The sequence below is a fragment of the Thunnus thynnus genome, chromosome 2, assembly GCF_963924715.1.
Source record: "Thunnus thynnus chromosome 2, fThuThy2.1, whole genome shotgun sequence".
Lineage (NCBI taxonomy): Eukaryota > Metazoa > Chordata > Actinopteri > Scombriformes > Scombridae > Thunnus > Thunnus thynnus.
This window is the reverse complement of record NC_089518.1, coordinates 5,920,908-5,944,246: the sequence shown is the minus strand read 5'-3', so window position 1 is coordinate 5,944,246 and position 23,339 is coordinate 5,920,908. Positions and strand designations below refer to the sequence as shown.

At 39.8% G+C, this 23,339-nt stretch overlaps 1 protein-coding gene across 1 annotated transcript in view; it reads left to right on the top strand.

The window, feature by feature from the left end:
- The window catches only part of cacna1ba (calcium channel, voltage-dependent, N type, alpha 1B subunit, a), a 148,735-nt gene that overhangs the window by 46,660 nt on the left and 78,736 nt on the right, over window positions 1-23,339 (top strand). The window contains exons 4-7 of the mRNA XM_067600752.1: window positions 4,157-4,248; window positions 4,718-4,870; window positions 6,135-6,322; window positions 18,780-18,883. Coding sequence (XP_067456853.1) covers window positions 4,157-4,248; window positions 4,718-4,870; window positions 6,135-6,322; window positions 18,780-18,883 — 537 coding nt within the window. The remainder of the gene's footprint in view (window positions 1-4,156; window positions 4,249-4,717; window positions 4,871-6,134; window positions 6,323-18,779; window positions 18,884-23,339) is intronic.

The following is a 23,339-nucleotide window of genomic DNA, read 5'->3' as shown; positions in this document are numbered from 1 at the left end:
TCCCCCATACCTCCTCCTTTTCTCCACCCCTGTTTTCTGCTGCTTCTCATCTTCCTTCTTACCCTGCTTCCTCTCTGCCTCTCTTCTCTTTTTTGACCTCCCTCTTTCATCACATTGTCCTCACATCACCCATGTTCCCTTTCCTCCAGTCCCCCATATCTCCTCTCCTGCCACATCTTTTTTTTTTTTATAATCTCCTCGGGTTATGCTCTCCTCATACTCTCCTGGTTCATTTTCCTTTTTTGGCATCTCCCTCTACCCTTCCCTTCCCTTAATCTTATTCTTCCCCTACATCCATCTTCATTTTATATTTTCTGCATTTAACACATGCTCTTTTAATAAAAACTTAACACGCTCATCAGTAGGTAAAGCCTCTAATTCGAGGTGAGCAAAAAGGAGCCTGTTTTTTCTTATTCAAAAGATCAGTTTGATATTTGGCATGATGTAATTGTTACGACCTGGCCTGGGGGAAACCCTGGCGCAACATGAAAGATGAGACTCCCCTCTTCCCAGCTCCCAAGAACCACCAGCAACAGAGGAATTGCAGCCCTTTAAAGGTTTATATTCAAATCTTTTAGCTTCAGGGTGAGTTAACAGCAAAACAGTGAATAAAAGGGAACTAAAGCTGAGCAACCTACTCAAAAAAAGGAGCAAATAAACAAGTCACTAACCTAACTCCTAACTTAAAGAAAACAGAAGAAAAAAAGATGAAACAAAAATGCTCCCCACCCCTACCAAACCTGGGCTATTATGTCAATTTGGCAAATTTATACACATTTCACACAGAAACATGTTTCTCCAGTGAGGAGAGGAGAGCCTGAATGCTTGGGGGGGGGGGGGCCTTTAAACTGCAAGCTCAGAGGCTGGAACCAATCAGCTCCCTGGAACAACCGTTCAATCAGACAATCAGAGTTGACCTGAAGCCCATCACACACAGGCAGCACAGCAGGATCACCCGAGAGAGGGAGAGACAGATCCACAACACATGCACATAACACAAATACAAAGAAAATGTTCATATAACCTTGGGGTTGTAACAGTATTACATTTCACATCTTGTAAAAGCCTGTCAAAATTAGGATCTCTACATGTTGAAGGAATGTGAATGGGCCTGTAGTAAGACTGAAAGAGTGGAAAGCTGGCAGGCTTAGCAACAGTAACTAAAGGGGTGGCACCTGATGAAGGGTCGCATACAGAGGCTGTCGAATCGAGATTAGGTTGGCAGCATGTGGTGACATGGAAGTAAAGAAGCTGCCATCTACTCAACATGTTTCCTGACTGATATTATACTCTTACATTGTCAAGTGTTTCATATTTTTCAGTATTTAATCATATTCTATTATACGCAACACTTTCACATTAATGTTAAAACTAGTTTGGTGTTTGGAGACTTTGAGATTCAACATATCACAGCTGCTGATGTTATCATTTACGAGCCTCCTCCTTCACAACAATCAACCAATCAATGATGACTATTCTTACAGTTACTACAGGCAGGAAATCTCAATCTAAACTTTTCCCCTTTGTATCCCGCTGGTGGAACAAGTTGAATTATTCAGTTGGGTCCTCAGAATCCCTTTCTGTCCTACAGTACTTCTTCTGAGAGTACTTTCACACACTGATGCCTTGTTGCATGCACTTACAACCTCGGGGCACTTGTGTCAGGTAGAATTTAAAACTTATTCTCGATGGCTTCTCCTTGATCTTCCGTGGCTTAGGACAAATGTCTCAAATGTGCCAAATTAATAAATGTAAATATAAAAATAAAACTTTGGTTTACCCCAAATATCTCTGTTCTTATAGAAAATGAGAACGCTATTAGAATCTCTTTGTTGTATTCCAGTGTCAGCAGATGGGGAGCAGGAGGAATGGTGGATTTTGGGCAGAATTGTCTTGAGTATGCAGAAACCTCCCTGGGGGGGGTGACAGACAGAGAGTTATTGCTGTGTAGCAGCTCAGCCTGGAAGAGTTACGTCAAGCTTAGAGAGAACTTCTGCTGTGAATGATTCCAGTTTACATTTAGAACTGCTATTCACCCTTTGCCTGTCCCTCCTCACTGCCGTACAACACCCTGCCAGGTGGGAGACATTGCTATTCTGTACGTTGAGCTTCTGTAGCGTTTGCTACAGTCCTGGAAGGACTGATGATTGTCTACACTCTGCATACATTTACAGCGGTGAATGAAACATTTGTTGTGTCATATGATCATGTTAAAGCAGACTTCCAGCACTTAACATTCACATTCAGAGGAACCAAAATAAATCACTACAGTCCAACATATAGAGTACCAGTCAAAAGTAACTTCATTCATTTAATCTTCTTTTCATTGATAATCAAAATCTTCTTTCAAACTTATTAAAGAACAACTTTCTATGAGCATCACAATGAGTCAAACTGTTAATACTAGCAGCTATTGTAATTCAGAATCAAAAGGTTTGCACATACAGAGAAGACTGAAGTAGTGATAACAAGATTAAAGGGTCACTCCAGCAAATTAGTATTCCAGTTCTATAGAGTTGGGGGGACTCAAAAGAGTCAGATTTAAAAAAAAAAAAAAAAAAGAAAAAAAAAAGAATTGTCAAAATACAGTATTTGCAGCAGAGACTGAGATATCCTGACCTTTAGTCCCAAGTATGGTTCCTACAATTCCCATAATGCAACTCACTTCTTTCATTAGACCCTTCCTGCCTGATAAACACCCATGTTTTTCAAACTCCACGCCCCTAGTTTGTAACACAATTAGAGAACTCCTCCAGATCCACATGATGAGTACTCATCCATACACACATTGACCCTCATGTGCACAATGAGTGGAGTGCTCCTTCAATTGTAACAATATTATGAATGACTTGTTGTCATGACTTGGCTGAAGTGGTCACAACAAAAGGGAGACACACCTTATCAAAGTTGAATAAAAGATGTTTATTTAAACTAATTAACCACATATTTACAACATGGGGTGTGGATGTCAGTAGGGTCAGTGTGATGTGTGTGATGCATGAATGGAGAGAGTGTGTGTGTGTGTGTGTGTGTGTGTGTGTGTAGGTGTTATCAGGTGCATAACAACATAACTAAATCTGAACCAAAACAGGTAAGTGAAGGGGAGAGCAGAGCTGCAGCCAGGCTTTATCCCCTGGGAACACAGGCAGCAGGTGTTCCCAGTTGGGGTAAAGAGGCACCTGTGGAGCAGAACAGACAGGTGAATAAGCAGTAAACCCAAAGATGATAGGGGTCATCACACTTGTCTTATCCTGTGATGATCTCAGAGAGCTGCAGGCTCCTCAACCCTGACAGGAAGGACATTCAAATTCACATTATATAGTCTCCCGTCCTGCTGGCTTTATGTTCATTTTAGTTTGCAAGTTGTGGTGAGTTATTTCAAAAATATTTCATTACATGATGATCATACAGTTAAAGTATTCTGTATTCTTATCTTTGCCCAAATAAGAGCATATTGCATATTGTATGTATATGTTTGTGTGTAAGAAAGTATACTGTTGTGGTATTTCCTAAATTACCATATCATACAGAGCAAAAACTGAAACCGTATTTAAAGCCTCTGCGTGGTCATGAACACATTGCTTTGCGTTATCAAACAATATTCACACTGTATCACCAGGGACAATGTAGTCAACGTGTGCAAGCTGGATGTCATTTCCAATAGTAATGTGTATGTTTTATTTTTTTAAGAATACAATGTTTTGAGGCTTTTTAGCCTTTTGTGGTACCTTAGTAATGATATGAGTTTCTAACACTGGTACTGTATGTGAACTGTTTTATGGTCACCACCGTTGTCTCATTTGTTTACACTTTACCAACCTCATGAATGATTTGATAATGTTCAGCTGATGTTTAAAATTAGGGATGCATGATATTGGATTTTATTGGACAGTCTGTGGAGGGAAGCACAGTCAGGCGGCGAAGGAGATGGCAACAAATCGGCCTCTCATAACCGGCAGAAATGGCTGATGCCGATATTTCATTTTAGAGCTTTTATCGGCCGATACCGATGACGTGCCGATAATATCATGCATCCCTATTTAAAATGCTACATATAGACCTACAACAATCTTTTCAGTGACAGTGAACAGCAGCTGCCTGTGGTTCTGACCCTTTGCTGTTGTGTGTGTGTGTGTGTGTGTGTGTGTGTGTGCAGGATCCTGGCCACTGTGGGAGCTGATTTTGACCTGAGAACACTGAGAGCGGTGAGAGTGCTGCGGCCGCTCAAGCTGGTCTCTGGCATTCCCAGTAAGTAACCTTTACAGTTTAACATATTTTTATTGCTTATACCATAAACAGTAGGGTTGTACTGACGCCTTGCAACACTTCTAAAACCAGATAATTAACACATTTCTCATTTGTTTAATTCATACTCTGATAAAAATGTGAAAGCAACAGAAAGTTTCGGTCGTAATTATTACTAGGGTGCTGGTGAAAAATGAGCCACATATGTGCTCCAGACTGGATTCAAATGACTGACCAGCAGATAATGTTGTAATCATCCTACTTCCCCCAGAGACATAAGTCCAGTCCGACTGGGGCTTTAGATATGTAATCAGTGGAGTTCCCTTTAAAACAGGCTACAAAGGAGCGATATGGCGCTACAGAGTTTGTGATGACAGTATGGCGGGCGGGGGGGGGGGCTTTACGGCCTTTTGAGTATTCTATCAAATGGTCTCTTCTGTTATCAAAAGCATGTTACTCTTGTGTGCATCAGGTCTTCAGGTGGTGTTGAAGTCCATTATGAAAGCCATGGTACCTCTGCTGCAAATCGGCCTGCTGCTCTTCTTCGCCATCCTCATGTTCGCCATCATCGGCCTCGACTTCTACATGGGCAAGTTCCATCGCACTTGCTTCAGGACAGACACAGGTAAGCAAGAGGACAGAGTGGTACATCCTGTCAGCCGAGGTGTTTCCTATCCGTGCAGCCGGTCTTAGCAGCTCCTTGACGGACTGTTTAACCCTGACGGTCCTGGTGCTTCCTCCGCAGGCTCTACTTTACTCAAGCTGCCCGTCAGACCCGATGCTTTTTCCCACTTTAACTCAAATAACAAACCGGGGCTCGGTGCTCCGGTTGGATCCACATGCAGAATGGGGAATATCGTTAGCTGGGAGGCTAGAATAGGCTAGCAGAGGCTATCTGGTACACATTATATAGTCTCCGCTAGCCTCCGCTAGCCTGACGTTAGCCCCAGCTCTCCATGTGGATCCAACCAGAGCACTGAGCCCCAGGAGCACCAAAACCGTCAGGGTGAAACAGTCCGTGGAGGGAAGCACAGTCAGGCGGCGAAAGAGATGGCAACAAATCGGCCTCTCATAATCGGCCAATGCCGATATTTCATTTTAGATCCCGATTTATCTGACATTTGACAAGTGTACATTAAATAATCACTAACTTCAGTAGATACATAAGGCTTATTTTAAGGCCATTGCTGGAGAAATTTGTGCTATAGAGAATTGCCTCATCAAAGGATGAGGATTAGCTCGATGAACTGTAAAACATTCATGTATCAGCACAAAGATGGTTTTTGATGTCTGATACAATCTAGTTGACACAACAGTATTTCACTTTTTTAATGTATGAAATCTGTGACACAGCATATAAAATATTGAAATTAATCAAATCAATCTGTTGATCTACCGGTCTACCTACAGTACCAGAGATGCAACGATTAATCAATTAGCACAAACCCCCCAACATCAGGAAGATCAACAGAGGAGGGACATGTCACAGGTTACAAAGTAGACTCTAGTAATATGACACTAGGGAGAAACCGATTGACAATATTAGTGCAAACATATATGAAGACACACATACACATACACAGGGTAATATAATTACATAATAATCTCAAATCCTGTTCATATTTGCATCAGTATTGGTTGAACTCTGATCATAAGTCACTGTAGATATGTAAAATGTACCCTGCTTAAATGTTGCCATCTTGTGTATCACTGTAATTTAACCCGTGTATTATTATGAAGATTACATGTTTTTCTGTATCTTAGAACAAGAGGTTCTTTTACATAAGACATCCCCAGCCTTTTCTAAAAATACCTCGGCCTGTTTGTGTATTTCTGTGTATGTGACGGTGTGTGTGAATGTGTATGTTTGTGTGTGTTTGATGCTGTAGGCGAGCAAGCAGCAGAGTTCCCCTGTGGCCTGGAGGCTCCGGCAAGGACCTGCAGCAACGGCACCGCCTGTAAGGAGTACTGGACCGGACCCAACTTTGGCATCACCAACTTTGACAACATCCTTTTCGCTGTTCTCACCGTTTTCCAGTGCATCACCATGGAGGGATGGGTGGAAATCCTCTACAACGTGAGTCCACCTACAGGAGACACACGTGGGCCTACATGCTGTTTCCAAAGCATCATGTCTGTTAGTTGCTTGGTGTACCAGATGGAAGTGTTTTACTGGCGCTGTGGAGGGATGTAGATTGTGTTATACAGAGCCTGTTTCTAAACATCTGAACAGTTACAGAAGAGCTGTGTAGGCAGGACTAAGGATGGGGACACCATCTCCTACATACAGTAGCTAGCTGTCTACATCCCTTATAAAGTTATAGAAAAACTGACACAAAAATAGTAGCATGGACGATGTTGTCAAGTCAACGTACAGAAATAACAGCTCTTAAAGTGACATATTTCTTTGGTCATTGTCTTAGAAAGTCATTATTTTCACTATCAATTAATCTGCCAATTGTTTTCTCAATTAATAGATTAATATTTCTCACTATAAAATGTAAGGAAATGCCTTTCACAATTTCCTGAAGCCAAAGATGACACTTTCAAGTTGCTTGTTGCTTGTCCGTCCAACAGTTAAAAAGCCAAAGAGCTTTAATTTACTATCACATAAGAAATTTATGAAGCTGAAACTAGATCATTTCTGGCATTTTTAGACACTCTAGCAACATTAGTCTTGACTTTGTACTAAAGTTCTTTATAAATGTATAATGTAGTGCAAAATCAAGAGGTTGTGATATGCAGCACAACAAGCTAGTGAAACTCTGTTGACAGAACGGCATTCCCGCACATGCTCAGTGGTGTCTGCCTTACACAGAACTACTCTCTGGGGACTGAAAACACCATTGCTGTTATTAATCTTTGGAGCCGTTTCTTAACATATAACGTATGAAATGTGCTATATAGATACATTTGCCTTATATGCCCAGAATGTACTATAATATATTGTCACTTTTATCTCAATAATGATAAATGAATCAATAGGCTCTATTTTTTTACCTTTAAAGCAGATATTGAAATCTCTGTTGTAGCCATTAGTGCCATTAGCATTGCCTACACTCAATAAATTCCATCACTGTTATGCTTTAACAGCTCAGTACTGCCAGGAAAAATAGTTTTGCCACACATGTAGCAGATAAGCCATCTTAATTCAAGGGTACCTTCGGACACCAACGATTTGTGAGAATCGTTCAGCACAAAGTGAGAGAGCTTGGTTATTGTAGCAATGGATTCAATTCCACACAAGTAAGTAAAATTCTGTTAATATTTAGTGCACCAGTCTGTGTTCCCACAGTGCCATTCACAGTGTGAATGTGCAGGCCAGTCTGCCCTGTGCATCGTTGCTTTTCCTCCTGACTGCTACTTCCCCTCCCAGCCTTCCTCGGGGGGATGATTAGAGGCAAACATTAGAGCCTGCGGAGGATGACTCACACACAGCCACAGCTCCCATTAGGACCTCAGCACCGCCACTTTACTGCTAGCATGAAACAAATCACAGCTCTCTGCCATTTGCATAAGAGTCAGGATTTTATCATGCCAGAAAAACAATTATGCAATAGGTTAAATTATTAAACAGCTGTAGTGGGAAAAGAATGTGTGTTTAGCAGTGTGAGTCTCTCCTAGTAGGGCTGAAATAGGGAGACAGAAACAAACAGAAGGAAAAGAGGGAGGAAGAGAGTGATCAATAGTAGTTTGGTTGTTGAGAGCAAGAAAAGGTGGGGCAGAGAATTTTGCTTCTTTGATGTCAAATAATTGTTTCCCCACTGTAACAGCTACACAAGTACTGGACACAGGAACATGGACAGAACTACAAATCAAACATTTTTTCATACTTTAGCTTTAGCTCGGTTGAGATTAGAGAAAGATGGTGGTTTTGGTTAGATATTGAAAAAGTCAATACTGACTTGCAGCACAAGAAGGTGAATGTGCTGCACTCAAAGGGCTTTACAACACATGCCAACATTCACCCATTCACACACACACATTCATACACTGATGGCAGACCTGTTCATCAGGAGCAACATAGTGCTTTACAATGTTTCTAATGCTCACTCACCTAATTACCTATTCAGTTTACAGTAAAATCCTCAAGATTTTCATTGTCATTCATCAAAACCCAATTTTAAATAGTATTTAGTTATTTTTTCAATGTGTTTACATCTTCTATATATAGTCATTTTCATTGTTACCCAGAGAGTCTGCCTTTCCCAAGTGGGATTCAAATTTCCTACACACACAATAGGGATTCACAGATGACCACTTACTGTTCTCCAGTGTTACAGTTTTTAACTCTTTGATAGAAGCCTCCCTGTTCACCAATTATTCTCCTACACCCATAAGAGACCCATATTGGTCTTAAACCGTCATCACTTGAATTTTGGGGACAGTGCAACAAGCTGTAATGACAACATTTCCATTACCCTTATAAGTTGATATGGCTAATGTGTTAGATCTGTATCCAACAGACACAGAGCAACATTAGCATTAATGATCTAATTAGTAAGCCAGTAGGTCAAATTCACTCTACTTTTTACTCCTGGTTTAGTCTCTATGAATGCTCATTGTGGTTCACTTTCTAAAACTTCCATTAACTTCTTCACTTCCAGTGGCACACCAAGATTTAAGACCTTTGCTCCGTCAGCATCAGTGGCTGTTGGCATTCACATGATGAATAATCTCACTTCGACACTTAGACCAAGGTGTTAATCCAGAATTAGTCCATGTGGGACACAAGGGTTGGGGGGTTAAGATCACTACTTCATCCATCATTAGCCAGCTCTTTTCCTTGTCCTCTGGATCAATGACAGACTGGTAATGCGCTCTGACCGCGCAGGTCAAGGTTGCTGTTTTTGCTGAATATGATTGGTGGATTCTCTGATTAAATTGTCAAGGGAGGAGTGACGGCTGTCTCATTTCCTGCTGCTGTGGGACCCGGCTGTGTCCTCTTCATCAGAGCAGCCATCCATCATGGCTGGACGGGCCCTCGTCTGTCTCTGCCAAAGCTGTGACTCTCTGATGAGGATGGAGGGCAAAAGTCAGACTGTCAATTTCTCATTAGGAGACCCCCAAGACCTCTCAGCCATAAACTCTGGTTTCTGACAGGTGCTGTCGCCTTTTTATGCTTTGTGCTAGCCCTGTATGTAGAAAACCTTTAACACACACGCATACACTTTGGAGATGAACACACAGAACAGTAAGCATTCAAAAAATAGAATGAAGTGTGAACTCTAACCAATAACTCTTTCAGTGTACAAATGGGGTTGTGGATATGGTATTATAGATTATCACTAGATAGATTCAGTTCTCTCAGTGTGTGATGTAAACATAACAACATCCACCATTGTCTTTCTTTGTGTATTTGTAATTCTTAGTTATAGTTAGTGTAATTTCACTATCATGAGTGTCTTGACTGAAGTATTCAAGTATAATATTTGCTGCATCTGTAATTACAGAAAATGCAAATATAGTTAGTTTTTAAAGACAATAGAAAACACGCATTTTGTTTAGTTTGGAGAATTTGTTCAACTTCACCGTCAGAGTTGCCTTACTGTGCATAAATGCATTCCAAAGGCTTCAGAAGTCTTTCTGAACTTCAGAATTCCACTATTCTTCCCTGAGGCTCAGGAAAGAAACACTGTCTGAACACAAAGGGATTTTTGTACAGAACTCTTACTGTGGAGTCATGCTAAGTAGGAAGGGATCACTTCACAACCAGTACGGACAGTAGAAATGATTCACCAGTAGCTCTTATAAATGTGGATATGCAAGTATTGTATTGAGATAATCCAGAGGTACTCTGTAGGGTCATTACACACAATGTATCCAATACATTTAGTCATATATTTCAACCATCTAGCCATATCCATACTTTTAGTTAAATGTTCAGACTTATCTGCTAAAGAGGTGGTTTTCTCACACTCTCAATCTCAACATGTGTTACAGCTGACTTGATATGTGGATTTTTTTTTTTTTTTTAATCGAATCCAATGTCAACTGGAGAAGTACTCCCTGGTTGGGAAACACTGCCCTATTTCACATAGAAGAGGGCATTGTCTGCATTACCACCTTTTTCCGGTACTTGTCAGGCCTAGTTAGGGTCAGTTGCATGAGTCCTCTCTGGTGACACGACTCACCTGTAAACAGCAGGCAGACTTTCAGATGCTATCAGACAGAGCTCTTGGGAGCAGAATGTTTACAAGGCGGCTAGAGGACAGCAACAACAAGACACAGTGCAGAGCATTCACTGCGACTTGTCATCCAGTACTGCTACAACCCCTCTCTGTCCCTGTTTGTTCAGCATACTCGCTGATATATCGAGTGGTTGTGGAAAGACTGGTTCCTTGCAATAATCTATAATTCTTAAGCATAGAAAAGGGTCCATATAAAGATAATGTATATTAAAAATACTGGCAGTCTTAGTTCAGGTCTAAACATAAATCTGGTTTGTTGTGTTAGCATGAGTCAGTACCTGTTATTTCATGCTCTGACTCCAGTCTCTCAGGCGGTATGGGTGTGGTATTGCTGTGAATTGATGGCTGAACAGGGCTACTAATGGCTTTTCTATTGCCCTGTGTGCTCTCTCCATTCTGGTAGCCAAGGTCTGAGGCAGCCTCACCCTGACACCAGCTAATGCACTAATACACCCAGCCCTCTGCAGCCACTTCCAGCTCAGAGCTACATTATGACAGATGATTCCACCTTTCTAATACAGCGCCTTCTTGTAGGGATTCACTGGCAGCAGGTCAGCAGAGATCATCCAATATGAAAAATATACCTGTTTTTGTTGACTTCAAAGTCCAATCTCTTCTACCGTTCAGTAGCATCCTAGATAGCTAATATGAAAATATATAAATGTGATTTTTTTATAACGACTGCAATTGAAATTACAAAATATTTATGTGTTGTAAACTCCCAGCCTGTACTGGTGGTCTACATAGTATTACACTTGAGAAATTTGTATCATGCATAATCACAAACATAAAATGCTGGAAAAGTAACGTTAGCTGGTGATCTACAGTATAGCATACGTTTAGCTCACGTTTGGTTAGAATTGTGGATATACTTTGCATTACTAAGTATTTTTCAAAAGTTATCAAGACATTAAAAATGGTATCATATCATTAATTACAGCTACAGTCAGTATTGATCCACTTATGACAAATATTACAAAGTGCCTGTTGGTTAAGTTAGCTAAGTTAGCAGCTAAAGAGCCAGATATATTGGAGTTGATGGGGACCAAAACTGAACTAAAAGCAGGGTGAATATTGGACTTAAACTCATCATTTGAACAAAAACACAACTCCAAATGAATACAGACGTAGCTCTGTGTCTTCAGGATGTGTAAATAAGTAGGTGTTTGGTATCAAGTTTGCTTTATTAACTTTATAAGACAACACCCAATGTTGTGTTTTAACTTGTACATTATTTTTACAGCTTGTTATGCTGCCCCCAAGTGGCTAAAAACTAAAAGTTATTAGGTTTAATGATACTGGGAACAGATCTACATCAGTTAATTTAACGTTAGCTTCACAGACTGACTAAATGATGGGTTCAGATTCAGGACTGGTACAGTATGGCCGCAAGCTAAAGTGATGTGCTTAAACTTTTACTGAGAAATTCTGTTAAATTCTGTATCTGTAAATATCTAGCAGATGTTAGTCATTTACTTTTGACAACTACAGATTCAGCTGCTACAGTATCTACCTTTCTGAAAATGACGTGAGACAATCAGTGAGACACCTAGAGAAAGACGCCTCACTTGGTTGGTCGTTTCTGAATCCACAGAATGTGCTCTCTCTTTCCAAATGTCTCAGAGTGTTTTTCTGTCTTGAGGTAGCTAGGTCTGAACAAGTATTATAGTACCGACACCTACGTGCAGAGAACATATCAACTAGAAAACAGGAAAGAGTTTAATTTTGTAGTTTGGCCAATAGGGCTGTAGTCTGCTGGTCGACTGGTCGATTAGTTGGTCGATATGCTCTCGTCCGACTAAATTCTCATTGGTCGAATAATCTCTGTGTTATTTTCATAAGGAGAAAAATGCTACATCAACAGCTTTCCAGGAGTAATCCATTATTTCCTGCGGCGGGAGGGACAGACTAACAAATTACCTGTGAAAACGGGGGTGTATTCAAAACACCCCAGTTGTTTTCACAACTTTGAACTCGACCAACTTAATGGAGACTGCTGAGTCTAACTGTACTCAACGTTTACTGAACGTTTACTGAATCAGTGTTTCTCCATAATGACACAACAAGAACCTCCGGCAGGCCAAAAAAAATATTTTTAATATTTGAAATCGACAGCGTTTGGGAGTCTCTGTGCAGCGCTGTTCCGGTACGTGAGTCAACCTCTGGCGTTGCCAGGGAAACCACTGGTCGCGTGGCTCCGTTAAGGAGTATGTTTGCGTAGCGAGTGGGGAAAGAGCGAGGGGCAGAGAAGTGACGGTGGATGCGAGCGGGGCAGAGGAAAAGGTTAGCGGTAAGTTGTTAGTCTGGCAGTAAATGTACAGTACAGACTACAGTCTGTCAGTTAATAATGCTAAAAAGTCTGTGTTGTTTCCCCAACAGCTCCAAAGTTAGCAACAATGGGTTAGCCTAACCTGAAGACACAAAACACTCACTCAAAGCACTCAGTCCCGTTACAGCCCCCCCGCGACTAATCGATTAGTTGAAGATTAGGTACGATTTAAGTCGACCAAGATTTTCTTTGGTTGACTACAGCCCTATTGGCCAACTCACTTAATTACTGTTAATTAGCTACAGCTGACAAAATCTGCAGGTCAAATTGCTGTTTTCAAGAATTATTACCGGATTGTCCATTTACAAAGAATAGGGCATGGATCTAGAGCCAGAGTAAGTAGACTATTTATCAGAAGGTTAGTTGTTCATAGTTGTCAGATCCCAACTTCTCTTGTCCACATGTCCAAGTGTCCATAAATTGCTCCATAAATTGTGTAGGTTTGAGGAAAAAAATGCAAGTCACTTTAGACAAAAGTGTCGGCCAAATGAATGTTATGTAATAGAGCTTTTTCCTAGAGGAGAATCCATTCCAGACAGTTCCTATTCCTGGCATTCACATCTTCAAATTCTTTTTATAGAAGCTGAGCCAGCATGCAGGATCTTATGTACCTATTGTTAATGCTCACTTGCAAAAACACTTATGCAGAAATCTGGTTTAGATGTGAGAGTGGCTGGGTAACAGTGGGTATGACTTCTAGAAGCATCAACAGGATGTCCATTTAAATAAATCAATTCTCTCTCTCTCGCTCTCTCTCTGTCTCTCTCACACACACACACACACACACACACACACACACAGAGGGTTTGACGTGCAGCGGCTTTTGAAGGCAAATACCAATATTTTCAGATATTAGTCACTACCATAAGTTTTGATATTTCCTTAATGCTAAAGAAGAAATCACAACCAAGTAAACTCTCCCCACATGCTAGTTCATACTGTCCCATTTGTCTTCATTATATTGCAGCTTTAATGTTCTCCATTGTCTCTGTACAGTGCAGACCTCAGTCTTAAAATACTGATTGGTCCACCTCTGTCAGCCTGTTGATTAAAAGAGGGTAAATGTTTAAAAATAGCTCTCTGGGGAGCAGAGACGGATGATGAAACCATGCAGGGCTGATCCTCTGTGTGTCTCTGTGTCTTCATGGGAATTCATACGAGCTTCTTTCTCTGATGATGATGATGATGGAGGCTTTGGGAAAACAAAGACTTATGTCACCTACAAATGACTAAATAAATGAACAAGTACATTTTCAAAATTTGAAACTGACTGATGAAAAGACAAACTTTCTGATGATCTTGTTGTTCATCCAGTCACACCGATTGTAGAGCTAAATATATAAGTTTGTCCTGAGGGTGGAGCTAGACGAGAAGGTTGTGGGTTTTTTCGTTATCTGCATGAATGTGCTTAACAGTTTTTAAGGCAATCTGTGAATTAGATTTATCCTCAGTAAAGCCTGACAGTAGGACTAGATGAGATATAACAGAAAAAAATTAAATGACTTATTAAAATGAAAAAAAGTTGGCTGCATGCCACTGTCTGCAGTCTTGCATGCTTAACGGGCGTGTTTCTGGGAATTCTGCAAGTCCTGTAGACCGTCCACATCCATAATTCATCAAGTCCGCAAGTTCACTTTCTGTCTGGGGTGCAGACTTCACAAGACTTTGCTCAAAAGATTACCCATAATTCATTGTGTTGTAGCTGTGATGATGTTGAAGACAAGATTAATAATCAGGAAAAGCAGAATAACCATTCTAACCATGAAACAGTTGTTTATTTCATTTTTAATGTATTTGTTTTATTGATGTAATGATGATATTGCACACATATAGAATATGCATCGGCAAAATCAGAGTTAGACAAGCAAAGTTTGGTTTCAGTTGGAAAAAAGAATCAGACCACCTAGAGGTTTTAATGTGAATATAATATCACACTATTATAATAATTACTAAAATGTAGTCAAAGCAGAAGACCCTGCACTTATCAGTAGTATTAAGAACTGTTCAGAAACATATTTTGAGATGGGTTACAAGGTCAGGAACTTGAATTCAAATCCATGGAAACAAGTGAGACCAGAAGTCACATCTCATTGTGCATTTTAGTTTCATGTGGTCTGAGTCCGCACAGACTTGACGTGATGACAGTGAACACATCACTATACTGTACGTATGACAGAAGCCTTTTGACTGACAGTAATGTTAGTGAAAGTTCAAGAAGTCAGCAGAGCATTAGGGATGATCATACCCTAGATACCATACCATATATCTTGGCCAACATAACCATCATAACCATCCTTGTTGCTTACCAGACAAAAAACGCTTCCATGGCGGTTTCCGCCTGCTTCACTTTCATTCAGTTACACACTCAGATCCCGGAGCTGGCCAGTTCACACTGCCCACAGTCTTCCACAGTTGGTCACTGAAGTACCTCCATCTTACTTAATGGTTTCATATTGCCTTTGAATATGCAACTGTATGGGTGCAGCCTTACTTTTCTTAAAGTCAGGCTATAGTCATAATAGTAAAGACGAATGATGAAGAAGAATGAAAGTTGCTGACAGGAGAGGCATTACCGGTTATGGCAACCCAATCCAGGCTCTGCAGCTGCAGCCTCCCCACCAGAGACCATAATCCTGTTATCTCGGGATACTGGAAGTTTGGGTCAATATGACCCCCCCCCCCCCCAGGTTGAGAAGATCAATCTTAACAAGTCACTTAAAATGAAATCTATTCTTGAGTCATCTGGAGTTGGGTTTATCTGCTGCAATCAGTCTCATTTCATCACACCGGCTGTGTGGAGGATTTACCCTCTGAACCCATTCAGGTAACATTTTGGCTCAATAATAAAATAACCTGTTTAAATATTGTACTCTGATTCATATTTTGCATCTAATGAGTGTGATTGAAGATAGATTTTCGTTATGGCTGCACCATTAAATCAAACAAGTATTAAGTTCCTTCAATCCATTTTCAATCGAATATATGGGTCCTAAGCAGGGACTGGACTGCTGAGCATCCTTTTCCCCAATCATGTTGTTCTGGGTCTGCCCGGGGTCCCCTCCTAGTTAGACATGCCCAGAAAACATGTGCAGGGAGGCGTCCAGGACATATCTTGATCACAAGTTCCTCTACTGGCTCCTTTCAAAGTGATGGAGCAGTGGTTCTGCTCCTCACTATTTCACAATGTCTGTGCTCATGGTTATTGCTTAGGATTGGGTTAAACTCTAAGTCACCATTACAAAAATGATTTATATGACTGTATGACAGACAAAAGTCAGAATTTACATGCTTGTCAGAGGAAACCGGACTATACATTGTATTAGGCATTTGAAGTAACATCAAATATCCAATCGTTTTCTTAGGACAGTCCCCCTGCACCATACTGAAGGGTTTATGCAACCTAAACCCAAGTCACCCATTTCAGATGCTGAAAATGAATGCTTACCATTGACCTCTTAAATATGAAAGTCATTTTTTATAATAAGAGTCATCCATTCTGTTTATCTACCTCCATGGCCCTAGTAATTGTTAATATTCATAATCTTGGGGATGTTTATTAAAGGTCATACAGTGGAGTTTAACTCTGAGTTTGGCAGTTTGTTTTACATGTCATGTATCTGGTGTAGTGGTCAATTTGCTACCACTTGGTCATATTATTAAAAAACATAATATCAGTTACCATTTCTGTCCCGATGATATACAATTATATCTCTCCTTTGACATTAATGACACCAATCATTTAAACAACCTCCACATGTGCATCGCAGGTATCAATAATTGGTTGGTGTCAATTTTTCTACATTATTATCATAGGTCCAGACTTGTCACGGAATCACATTTCCTCCAATCTTGGTCCCCTCTCATCTAACATTATTAACTCTTATATTATCTTTGATAACCACCTCAACTTTGACCAGCATATTAATTTTGTTGTCCAATCATGTTTTTTCCAACTAAGAAAAATGTCAAAATCATGTCATTTTTATCCACCAAAAACTTAGAAACAGTAATTCATGCATCCTTTTAATCCCGGTTAGATAACTGCAATGCACTCTTCTCATGCCTCAAGCAACAAAACCTCAATGAACTTCAACTGACTCATAATCAGGTCCAACAGGAAAGAACACATCACACCGGTTTTAAAATCCTTTCATTGGCTTCCAGTCCCTCTTAAAGTGGATTTTAAAATTTTAATGATCACTTTTAAGGCTTGTAGAGGGTTAGCTCCAGAATATAAAGCTGACCTGGTGACCTCCTATGAGTCTGAATGCAACCTGAGATCCTCTGGTAGGTCATTCATGGCCATTTCTCAGTCAAACCTTAAAACTAACTATTATTTTCTCTGATACCCTACATGGTACTAGCTACCTCAGCAGTCGAAATGAATGCATCTGCATGCCAGCAGAAGAGAGAACAGTCTGGCAGCGGTTAGTTGCTGTGACGTAAACTGCAGGACCTCACTTCTAGATGCTAGTGTGCATCATTTATTAAACATTACCCTGTAATGCAGCCTGTCATATTAGGTGTGTTTGGACACCCACCCGCTAGTTGAAGAGGGTAATGGCTGAATTTGACGCTAAATAATTTGTTAAGGTGAGGCAGCACCAATTAACCCCACCCCCCCACCCCCACCCCCAACTATATGTTGAAACAGGCTGTTGTGGTTTTACATCCAATTTGGCAGATTTCAGTCTTTGGATTGCTCCTGTTTATACTCCAAAATGCTCACTTTGTATCTTGAGTACTCAGTTCAGTGCACCCGAACAATTGTTTGGGTGGCAACCAGCCAGTAATCTTAATGGTAACATGGATTTTGTGTGTATGCCCTGTGCTTTAGTCCACTGTCTCTATTATATAAGATATATTCCACATGAAAACAAAATGTCTGACAGCAGCCATGGCAGCAAGTTATTTTGTTGTCATTGTATCTGCAGTCACTCTGCACTAATATCATCTGTGCATCTAAGTGGGAGTATGGCAGCAGTTAGGCTAGATTCAATTAAGACAGGTCTGTTTTTCTAATTCATTCTCTGCTCCACTGTGTTACCTTGCTGGTTCAGATGATGTTCATGATGTGTCTTAGAGACATTAAAACATCTCTAAAATGTTTCTTTTTATGAGAATGAGGTAAATGTCAGCTGACCCTCCGCTCCACCAGGTTTGGATGTAGGTCGGAGGCTGCCTGGCTTCGGTGACGTTGCGAGGCTACCAGGATTGACATTAATTCAATGATCTGGACAATTAAATGCAATTTGCTCTGTGTCTGCAGTATGTGGAAATAACCAACTGTTTGCTAACGTGTCATTTATCTTCCTGCCAATGTATTCAGAGTCTTGCAGGCCATACTGTATGTAAGCATTTTATCCTCTAGTTAAGCTACATAATAATTTGATTGTGTGGAAGAGACTACTGCTTAGTTCTGAGAAAACAATGAGCAAATCTATAGACACAAAATGAGAAATGAACGCATGCTTCCGAATGATAGGGAGGTGTTGCGATGGGTTTCAGTAAATGAGCTCACCACCAGACAGTTTCCAGTGAAATCAGATTAATCTCCCAAATGAATAATCTGAGTGTGAGTCCTTGCTGTAAGAAATTCAGTAAACATGAATTCACAGTAGAAAGTCGTCAGGCAGGGTGGATGTCGATATAGAAAACATGAGCCTGAGAAGTTGAGCGCTTCTCCTGCATTTCTGCTCCAACGACAAACCACACACACAAGCGCACCTCCTCTCTGCACCAGTGCCCATGCCTATTTTGTTGTTTTGTATTTCCAAAACGAGCCAGTGACTTTACAGTAGACACAGAGTAAAGTGAGGATAGTGTTATAGCAGTGAAGCCTGGCATTTTCTCTTAAGCCCTGTTCTTAACACATTGCTGATTTTAGTATTTTCATGGGATTTGTTGGCAATAAGAAAAAATATGTAATAACACCAGCCTTATCATTTAACTACAATAACACAAAAGTATTAATGATCCTATTCTTTTTCTGTGTTATGTATTTATGTGTTCAGGCCAACGATGCCTCAGGGAACACGTGGAACTGGCTGTACTTCATCCCCCTCATCATCATCGGTTCCTTCTTCATGCTCAACCTGGTGCTAGGTGTGCTGTCAGGGTGAGTACAAACTGTGAATAGGTTACAAGTCTCATTACCGAGGTTTAGCCCACACCTAACCAGGCCTGGTTTTATTTTGTCTAGAGCAAAAGGCAGCTGTCTCGTGCCCAATGTGAGATCACAACATATGGATGTGTTAATTTAGCTCATGCTCATTTAGTTGAGTGTTGAAAAAGTAAGAAAATGACAAGAGAAATATGTGACTGCAGAACTGCACATTACACCGGTGGCTACAGTGTACAGGTGAAGGAGATGAAATTCAAAACCAGCAACATCTAGAACAGATCATACTTAGTACAATCTATGTTTACATGCATATTAGTCTTCTCAGCCACCTGGAAAAAAATATGTGCACATATTGGCGTCGGCAATCAGCCACAATGAGTTGGAAATATCGATATCATATCCGATATCAGCAAAAAATCCAATATCATGCATCCCTAATTAAAAAACATCAATGAGCCACACTAATTTACTGGAGTAACTGGGTGACATGTTCCTTCATTACCATAGATCCAACATGAGATTTGTATATTAAAAGCATTGCCATAGAAACTGAGTACAAGCAGTCTTCTTAATTGCCAAATTCATGTTCCCCAACTGTACACGTCAGCGCGGAGCTACATGTTTAGAACCACCCAAAAAAGTTTGTTAGTCAGCAATGAAAAAAACTCTGAAACGCTGATCACTATAATCAGTAGAGTTATTACTATATGTGTTTACTGGCATTGTCTTGCTAGTCATCAGTTATTTAGATTATTTAAACAATTCAACCCTAGCCCAGGACCATCATATTGTTTTCTGATGTCTTTACTGCAGAAATAGAATATGTCAAGCTGCTAAATACCACTGTCACAGACGATAAGGAGCTCAGAAAGACAAACAGGCAGTCGTATTAATGCTAACTGCCAGAGAAAATAATTTTTGGCCGCTTCCAAAAGCCTGGCAGGAGAAAGTGTGAGTATGTAACTATGCTATGATGTAAGTGATATTTAAAAAGTAATGTTATTTTTCAAAAAAAATCTGTTGGAAAAGGGGGGGTTGTCATATAATCAGAGTCGCCTTATATTTGTATCCTTATTTATATTCGTACCTCAAGCCCAAGTACGTTATGCCATTGAGAGTTACTATAACACTTTTAGGAGAAGGATGAGCTAAAAGTCAAGCTAACCACCAACTGCTGGACACCTGTTAGCTATCAGTTAATGGATGTCTAGGAGCTAGGGGTGCAGTTACATTTCAATACTGAAGTGGTCTAAGGGAACTCCAAAATCCTTTCAAAGCTTCAAGAAGTCTTTTGGACTCTGTACAGACTCTGGTACTGTATCAGGATCATTTCAATACATATCTCTGTTGGAGCTTAACAGCGCCAGCATAGCTGCTGGCTAGCTTTACTGGCTAGCTTTAGTTAAGAAATTGTTAAAGCTAGCCAGTAACTAAAGCTAAAAATGTTTGTTAAAAATGTAAAAAACAATGTTTAAAAGTTTCATTGTGAATTTTCACAATGAAACATTTAAACAGCTAATAAAACTTAATTTTATTTATTGTAAGCTAACAAGAACCACTTCAAAATAAAGGCCAACCACGCTGGAAGTAAAATGTCCAAATACGTCAACGTGTTTGCCACTCTGTGCCATCACACATTACAACTTTGAGAGGATTTTGGACTTTTTGTCAACCAAATCTATAACCTGTATTAATGCAAATAAAAAAAAACAAACATAATCAACTTCTATTGTAGTTAGATAGCATTAGCTTAGCTGTTAGCTAGGTTTAGTTAACTTAGTATTCTCAATAAAACCGAGTTGTGGTTTGAGTAAAAATTGTTAAAATAAATAATCTTAATTTAAATAACTCATGATTAGCACATTTCCAGCAAACACATTAATTTACAGATCTACTAAATACTCGTACTAAACTTTTCAGGTGGTGAGTGGTGCTAAATGTTTGTGGTGAAGGGCTTCACAACAGATGCGTGAGTGACTGAGTTATGGTCAGTAGTTTATGGTGTTCACAGTTTGTGCACACTAACTGATACACAAGTGTCCTGGAATAAGTGTCTTGTAGTGGTGACAAAGCTATCAGGCGATATGAGTAATAAATGACCAGTATACAGCTTTCTATGTATGGATCAGTGTAAATGTTTGATTTTCTATGGGTCACTCATAAAATATAAAATCTTATAACTCACATTAAAACATCCCACATTTCGAGTTTTTCCCTTCTTCCAGTGTGTGTATATTTCTCTTGCATTTACTAATTTAGTTGAATTCCACATCTGTGGCTGTGCCAATGTAATATTCATGAGGTTTTATTAAAACATAAATTCACTTGATTATACAAGTCTGCCGCACTAAGAGTAGATTTTGTACTGTACATGGTGTGCAGAGTCTGTCAGTGTAATTCTGTGGTACACATTCCCTCATTTATAAAGCAACACAAGTAGCAGACGCTGGGTCACGAGTATGTCATCACCATTTAAAAGAGCATCATGGGAGAAGGCTGTGTTTTTATTGCCTCTTTTGTGATATTGCTTTGTAGTCATCATCATCTTTCTTCAGCAGCAGCAGTCTCTCAGTGTTGTTATTCACCCTCCACTCATGTGTAAGTTACAGTATATCATCCATACAGATTCATAATGGGAATGTGATTTTTCCATCGGAGTCAAAGTGGGTAGATAGGAGATAATCAAATATGCAGGATGGAGGCTACATCCCCAAATCAGAGTACAGAGTGGCATTCAACAAGTGGACGTAGAATGCAGATGACCACCCTAACACTTCAACCATACACCCCCCAACAATCACTGGGATATATTAACACTACCGTAGCATTAGCATTGTGTTTTTACATCTCAAAAATAGGGGCTTTTTAAAAGGAATTGTTCAACAGCTACCACATAATTGAATTAATATAAAAGAATAACATCAGAAAATGAAAATAAATAATTTTCCGTTGTGTGTTTAAAAAAAAAAAAAAAGAGAGATACATGCACGGGTAGTAATTATTTATATAGCACAAGAAATCCTTCAGCCCTACTGTCCATCCTCACTTTTTTATACTTCTGTTGCTTTTCCTAAATCTTTTTAAAATTATGACATCCATCATACTGTATGCCCTATTCTCATTAAAAAAATGATTATATATTTTTCATATATCATACAGTATATTATTATAAACTGCACCAGTAACATACTTTCCCCATGTTGCTTCACATCTTTTTCTACCATTTTCTTTTTCATATTCAAATAATAAAACATGAATTTTTTGGAAATTCTGTATTGTTTGTGATTTCCAGTGTAGTTTTCTTGTAAAGAAACACTTTTATTTACAGTTAGTGTTTCTCACCCAAATGCACTCTGGGTATCCTGAAGGCCAAACATGTTGATTCATTTCTTAGGTTTCACAATCTTGTTTCAAAAGGGGCTTCATATTCTATGTGGTTCTTCAAATGTGAATGCAAAATATCTAGTGGACTGGTGTACAGATCCAACACAAACCAGTCCAAATACATAGGGACCTCATTGCAACTCCAACGTTGCTGTTGCTGGAAATTGTCAGTATTGCTGTAATATAGTTTCCAGCCACCAGTGTCAGCACTGAGCACAGAAGTTCATTCTCCCTGTGGTGGGTTTGTATTTTAACATTCTTCCAGAGCTTAATGAGTATTAAATACTGCTGTATGGTACTGACATACTCTCTCCCTTAACGACCTGTTGATTTGTTGTCAGAAATCTAATATAATTCCCAGCAGCCTTTGCACCAGATGTTCTCGGCTGCTTTCTCACGTGGTGTTGTGTGACATTAATGCTGTTATTTTTATATTCTCTTCAGCTATCTAAGCTCATTCAGATGGATGGGCGAACACAGAGTTGTATTCATGTTCGCTCTCCTCTTGTTTAATGTTAAGGTCGTTCGTTTTGAAAGAAGCCACAGTCCTCTAAGTTCCAGCTTGCTCTGCCTTTGCTGATAACGTTTCTTCCTGCTGCTGTGAAATCTAATTTGCGCAACATTGTTCTTTTTCTCATCCAACCTTAATGCAGCTACTCGCAGGACGGAACAATAAGTCTCAACTTTTTCTTGTTTACTTCATTTTAACGGCAGTTAATTAGGCCGTCGGGAAAGGACTGTGATAGAGTGAACAAACTGCAAAGTCAGCTCAGCAGAGCCATTAATATTTGTTTCACCTTGCAGTCATTTTTATGTCCATCATTTTCCTCAAAGTTTTATCTAGATTATCTTTTTCATGTAAGCTCAAACACAGGAGCAGGTTGAGGCTCAGCACAAACTTTGACTGATATGACTTATAAAGGCAGTTCAAGAGTTATCATTAAGTGTGATTACTTTTAAGCTCAGAACAGGTTTCTGCTTTTTAATCTTGTATTTGTAACACCAGATAAGGCGAATAAACACATAAGGTCCAGTTAAGTGCATGACTTGCTGTCTGTCACCAGAG